Genomic DNA, 6,834 nt, shown 5'->3' with positions numbered 1-6,834 from the left:
CTTGTCAATATGGAATTTGTCAAATGACACAATTTGTTTGAACCCTGGGTTATCCACTTTTTTAATATGTATAATATTACCATGTGAAAAATCTTGTTCCTGTATGGTTGCACACCATATTTATGATGTAAAAGTGTCATTCTCCATCAAATTCAATCAGATCAGTTACAAACAATAAAATATAGACCTAAATGAAGATTTTAACAACAGTTCTATTTGCGTATGCACAACTTTTTTTCCATGGTAAGGATGACCTTTGCATGGAATTGCCCATAACATGAATAATTCTGTCTATAATGATCCTAAGGTTTTTGTTGTGACTAGTTCAAGTGCTGCGATAAACCTGCTTTGAAACTGGCTTTTTTTTCATCGCACATGCCTTGAATCTAGGTTATTAGGTGTTGTTGTTGTAAAGATACTGCATTGGGATGTTGTTAGTAGCCTACTATGTAGCCTCACGGGTGGATTATGAACTTTCGGGCCCCTGGGCCCAGATGTATTAAGGGCCCCCCACCTATTGTCGTATATGTGGGAGGTGGGATTTGGGGGTCCTCCCCCAGAACATTTTTAATTTGTTTGATGTGATTTCCTGTATTCTGGTGCATTTTGGGGATGGCCAATACTAAATTCAATCAGATTCATATAGCCTACATCCTGATTTGTTGATATTGAGGCAATGAGTCCATGCAAAGGCTTGGGCTTCAGGGCCCCCTGACCCCTTGGGCCCCTGGGCCTTGGCCCGGTAGGCCCGTGCAGTAATCCATCCCTTTGTAACCTATTATCAACGCGTTGAAAGTTTCGTTCCGGGGTGGGAGGGGGGGGGGCTGTAGATGTGCACATTCATTCCAATGCAAGCATTCATTCCTGCAGGCACCCCTGGGTACACGTCTAGAAGCGACTATGGCGGAGGGGGGGCAGTGGCGCAAAAAGTGGGTATGCGCTATATGCGGCCCATAGGGGCGCAGCTCCATGGGGGGCCAAAGCGATGGTAAAAAAAATAAAATAATATATTTGGTTGTCAATGTGGTGCAAACAAACAAGGCTATCAGCCTTATCCATTGTGAGCAATAGCTGGCAAAAGGACGTTATGAGAACCGTTTAGACTCTCTTAAAGTGGCAATGCACCATTTATCAAGTATAACATCAAGTTAAACATCAAATTGGCAGCATTTCTTTAAAAACATATTCAATAGACATTAATGCAGCGGTCCCCAACCACCGGGCCGCGGCCCGGTACCGGGCCGTGGGACATTCCTAACTGGGCCGTAGCCTACGACATGAGATCAAAAAAAAAATGCATGCAAACTAAATTAAATTTAATTCGCAATAATGTCACGTTTTTACATGGCATAGGCCTATATGCAGTTGTTTGATTGCACGCATGTTTGCATTTTGCAAGGTCTATTTTCTTACGTCTGTCTGTCCCGCCTTCAACACTTTTACATATTGCCTTCAGCGCTGCGCAGCCTCAGGTCAGCTCACTTCACCTTCTTAGTGAGCGGTAGTGTCACACGAAGTTAGCTAAACTGCTAGAATGAGCAACAAAAAACAAGCATCTTTAGCAGGTCACTGGCCAGAGTGTTTGAGTTGCGAGAGCCGCTGCAGAGATTTCTTACAGAAAAAAGTCAGCTGCACATTTTAGTGATGAGGACTGGGTGTCAAAACTCGCTTACCCGTGTGACATATTCGGGTTGCTTAATGACCTCAACCTGTCACTCCAGGAGAGAATGACGACTGTCTTTAAACTGGCAGATAAAGTCACTGCATTTAAGCTTGATTTGTGGGGACGACGAGTGGACCAGGGTGTATTTGATATGTTCCAAACATAGTGGGGGTTTTGGGAGAGACTGAGGCATGGCCCTTTCTCTCACAGCTGGTTGCGCTCACCTTGTTGCGCTTTCAAATGAGTTTGAGCGTTACTTCCCATCCTCCAAAGATCCACGGCAAACCAATGAGTGGGTCCGCAACCCATTTGTCATTATCCCGAATAGTCCTAACTTGTCAGCGCAGACCACGTATCTATGCGAGGCCGAGTGTCACTGTCTTCCATCAACCCCAGATGGAACCTTCTTGTTGCAGGGAAATAAGAACAGGGCTCCCACTGATTATATTCGTAATGCACGTTTAGTTCCCATGTTTTGTTCCCATATTTTGTTAAGCATGTTCACACTTATAGATGTAGCTTCAAGTTGTTCAATATTCATAGTTCATATTGTTCAATTTTCACTTCTTCAAGTTCACGTTTTTCACATGTTTAAGAGATCGTTACCTTCACTGTTCATACATAACTGGAGCTAGTTCTTTTCATGTAACCCCCCCCCGTCCGTGAAAAAAAAATAGGAAACAAACTGGTCCATGGTACATAAAAGGTTGGGGACCCCTGCACTAATGCACAGTAATAGTGTAAATGATTGGCCTTTTGTTTTGATTTAGTTGTTTGTGTTTTTTTGGGGGGGGGGGGTTTTTTGGGGGGGCGCCAATATTGTTGTTGCATACCCCTCAAAAATGGATAGCTGCGCACCTGCGGGGGAGATAAATCTGGCCGTGTCAAATTGCAACAGCTGTGGAAAGTAACAAAATGAGAGATCCAGAAAAGCTTAGAGTATGCCTGATCAGACTTGCAGGTGGTGAGGGCTGGGAGGAAGTCCATGTACGACAAAATTCGCTGGAAGAGGGGGCTGGAGCCACCCACCCCATCCTTCGTGTACTGTAGCCTATAAATGGGTTGTATTCCACTCAGACTCGTTCAACCGGGACTCGGGAGAGAAAGAAAACAGTGCAGATTTAAGGTCATTAGCTCTCACCGTTTGACGGACGAATCATGAATGCCATATTTACGGTGTCATTTTTTCTTCTTGTCGCCTTAGCGGCACTGGGAACAGAATCCGGTGAGTTCATCCAATATTACAGGTCATGAATTTCCCCTCGGGGATCAATAAAGTATCTATCTATCTATCTATCTATCTATCTATCTATCTATCTATGTGTGTCAAATCGTTAGCCAATGTCTCCGCTGCACGTCGTGCCTAACAACGACCCTTTGTACTTTTGTACCCTTACACTGTTGTAGAATCAGTGTAACCTACAGTACGGCCTCTCGGTGCTGATTGCTACGGTAGGTAGAGGTAGAGTAGAAGTAGTAGCCTTATGCTGTGTATCGCATGGTTGATAATTAGCTTGCTCTATTATTAACTGTCTTTAATCAGGCTGAAATGCAGATTTTTCTTTAGACATAAAATAAAATGCCATTTAAGGTCCACCAGAGAGGGTTCATTCAAGAGAATTTCTCATTTGTTGTCTTTTTTATGTTGTTTCAGCTACCATATCAAGAAACCACCGTTGCAAATGTATTCAAAATGCCCCGGATAATAAATGTGCAACCATTAAGGGGAAGATGGTAAAGAGGATTGAGCGTTTCCCAGCTGGGCCCTTCTGCAATAAAGAGGAAGTCATGTGAGTTAAAAGAAGCCTGTAGCAACCCTTAGTTTCCTATAGTAATGTCAGGCAGTTAAAGAAGTAGCCTACTTGTACATTTTTACGCAGACACATGAGTGCTTAACCTATGGGTGCTCACTGAAGTTATATGCTAAGTTACTCATAGTAAACAGCTAGAATGTGCTTTCATATTAAAGATGATGAATTTTATGTTCCTATGTTGAAATCAATCTCTGAAAAAGTTTTATATATTTTCCTCTAGTGGTAACTTATATTTTTTCTTCATTTCATAGCATTCATTTCCAGAGAGGAAAAACACTATGTGTTGATCCTACAGCAAAATCAATTATAAAACTGGAAGAAATGTAAGTTTTTATATTAGTCATATGGTTATGGTTATGGATACGCTTTTGTCCAAAGTGAATTTACTAAGCAAATTATTTAGCCTACTCCTAAAAGGTTGTACTTTCAGTCTATACCTCATTTAGTTCACTCAACTGATAAAGGCATATCACTTAGCACTACACTTATCTTATGGACTGTTTCTTTAACAGATTAAAACTATACGATAAAACATCTGTTCATAAAGATTATACAGTCTTTGCATGACTGAATTGTTAGAGCACCTATGTCCCATATCTTCCTCTCTTCACCACTCATTTTCCTTCTCTCTTTTCCAGCATCAGGCTGAGGGTAGCTGCCAACATCAGCCCCACTAGCACCCCGGAGACCATGACTACTGCAGACAACTGATGCCCTGTCAAAACGAGGTTGAGGAGAAACCTAGGAGGGAGAAGAATGCATGCTTCACACTCCAAGTCAGACTCTTGGTGTTGAGGTCTCTGATCGCCAACCAGTCAAAATTGGGTGCAGAGAGATGTGGTGGGATACAGTTCAAGACTATTTCTGTATGCAGATGAGAATCAAACGTTTGTTGATGTTATTGATGGAAGAACAAGTTTGTTGATGTTATTGATGGAAGAAGATTTTGCACTTTTGCCATTTTTTGCAATGAAAATGTTTTTCAGGGGTAATTAACTATCTCTATGTATACCAATTTCACAATAAACACAATAAATGCAGTAATGCACAAATTTAAATTGATTATTTAATTGCAAGAAAAATGTTATGTTAAATAGTTTTGGTTGTTGGATAGGCTACTGTATGTGAAACACATCACGTGATTAATACACATGCTATATGATTATTTCATGATACATTTCAATTAATTAATCAAGCTTGTAATTAATTAAATGATTTTTAAAGTGCTTATAATAATACTGATAATAATAACAATTATTTTCTTTTTTTTTATTCAATAAAATGCCTTCATGAGATGGTTATAGTTATGAGATGATTATGCAAACTGCAGTACACGGTAAATGTGAATACATTTCTTAAATATTTTATATATTTGTATATGTATTTTTGTAGTTGTTGACATCTTTGTCATTCAGTCTTTGTGTCAGTCTGTTACATCATCAAAATGTGAATTATGACTATTTATTAAATATGGCTATTTTTAAACAATTTGTTTTGTTATTTTATACTTTTTTTCACCTGAGTGGGCTTTGGGTAGACCATTTCCAGACTTTTGTCATGATACTCCACATAACACACAAAGTTTGTGCACTTTAGCAAAGTCACCAAATGGCAGGTACTAGCTTACAGTATTTTGTACATATTGCATATCTGTCGTCTTGCCAGAAATCGTGTCAAAATTCTCAGCTTGCACCTGTGGTATGGGTACTGGGTGGTGGCCACGTCCCACCACCAGTGGGACACAAAGACCACAGATTACAGATAGAGCTGACAAAGGTCTATGGACGACTGGAGTTTGTGGGGATGGAAAAAAATTGAGAATAGTGTCCCCTTGTCCAGAATTCAAAATGACTTACTCAGTAATGGTAGGCCTACTTAGCAACAAGTGACAGCACATACTGTAACTGTCAAGTCATTCTCACACTAGACACAAAGTGATCTAAAGCAGCTAAGTGCTGTTGTCTAGAGCTCTGTGTCGTGATTTTTACAGAACCACTGTTTCTACTTATCGTATCATCATCACATGTGGATAGGAGCAGATATCCCGGTAGTGATGAACTGAGATCCAGAATTGTTGTGTTTCTTGGTCACTCAATGGTGTTTAATACCCCCACCGTTGACTTCAAGGCAGCGCTGCGACCATCAACTTCAAGACGCTAACCTCAACCTTGGTTGCCACACGTCTCTCTCCACTTGTAATAGCCTATTAGGGCTGTATCGATACACCAAACTCACGATTCGGTTTGTATCACGATTTTTGACCCACGGTTTGATACCTCGATTTATTTATTTGGGGGGGGTGTTGAGGTGGAAAAACCTTTAATAAATAACAGTAGTTAAGGTGATTGAGTGCTGTATTTCAGCGTTTTACTTTTTTGTGTATATATATATTTTAATAAAGACCCTGTTATTCTCAGTCCTTCGTATAGGCCTACATGGATTTCTATGCAACGTCATGAAAACATGCGTGCGCAGCTAAGAGGCAGAAAGCACCATAGAACAGCATAGAGCAGTGCTGTCCATGAAAAGAATAAAATTAGTTTTTGTGCTGAAAACTGCACCAATTCGAAATCACGATGGTTAAGGAATTTTCAATATGTTCAATATCCCTAACGGAATGCATGTCTTCGCCAAAAATGACAAAATACGAAGTTATATTAAAATGCAAATGAACGGCAAACTCTGAAATGAGATGTTATTATCATTGAGACAATAGGGGTATACAAAAAATATGATTGTAGCTTACAGCAGTGCGCGCATCTACTGTAGTTTTGTTGGTAAACGGGAAACCCGTGTATAGCCCGTGAGTTTTTTTCTTTTTTGTTGGGGGGGGGGGGTGCCCTTTTTTCAGGTCAGAGCAACTGCCCCTCAAAATTCCTGTGCACGTCCCTGCAGCCAGTGTAGTCTAGCAACTCTCCGTTGGCTTGCGAGCTGGAAAAATGAAACTTCTATCAGGCCAATCACATCGTGTATAGAGTCGACGACAGTTACGCGTGAATTTCCTGCTACTTGAAAACAAAGAAGATGGATGCTGCTGCTGGCGAACAGCGGTCTTTGAATCACGACTTGAGTTAAGCTTTTTTTAAATTGGCAAAAGTTTGATCAGCCAACTATCCAGGCCCGGAGTCACGAGAGGGCTTGAGGGGGCATCATCCCCTTAAAAAACAACCATACCCCCTTAATTATTTTATGTACAAAATAATAATTAATCTTATTTCAAAACTTTATTGCCCCTTCTCAATTTAACACAAATTCTTAAATCCAACGTGACAGTCTCAAGTCCATTTGATTTGAGGTGCAAGGGAGCTAGAAGTTCCAAAATGTGTGGATTCCAGTTCGCAGTTATTGCAAGCAGAG

The 6,834-nt window shown here is 40.6% G+C and overlaps 1 protein-coding gene across 2 annotated transcripts; it reads left to right on the top strand.

Moving 5' to 3' along the window:
- The first annotated feature begins 2,636 nt into the window (after positions 1-2,636).
- LOC121689496 (alveolar macrophage chemotactic factor-like) lies at positions 2,637-4,535 on the top strand. Of its 2 annotated transcripts, XM_042069366.1 has the most exons (4): positions 2,656-2,888; positions 3,318-3,453; positions 3,729-3,800; positions 4,116-4,535. In XM_042069366.1, the coding sequence occupies exons 1-4, from the start codon at positions 2,822-2,824 to the stop codon at positions 4,186-4,188; spliced, it is 348 nt and encodes a 115-aa protein (XP_041925300.1). In that variant the 5' UTR covers positions 2,656-2,821; the 3' UTR covers positions 4,189-4,535. The 2 variants fall into 2 exon arrangements, with proteins under 2 accessions (XP_041925301.1, XP_041925300.1); XM_042069367.1 differs by lacking the exon at positions 3,729-3,800 and having other exon boundaries at positions 2,637-2,888.
- The last annotated feature ends 2,299 nt before the right edge of the window (positions 4,536-6,834 follow it).

Source organism: Alosa sapidissima, chromosome 18, assembly GCF_018492685.1.
Source record: "Alosa sapidissima isolate fAloSap1 chromosome 18, fAloSap1.pri, whole genome shotgun sequence".
NCBI classification, from domain to species: Eukaryota; Metazoa; Chordata; class Actinopteri; order Clupeiformes; family Clupeidae; genus Alosa; species Alosa sapidissima.
This window is presented reverse-complemented; position numbering and strand designations above follow the sequence as displayed.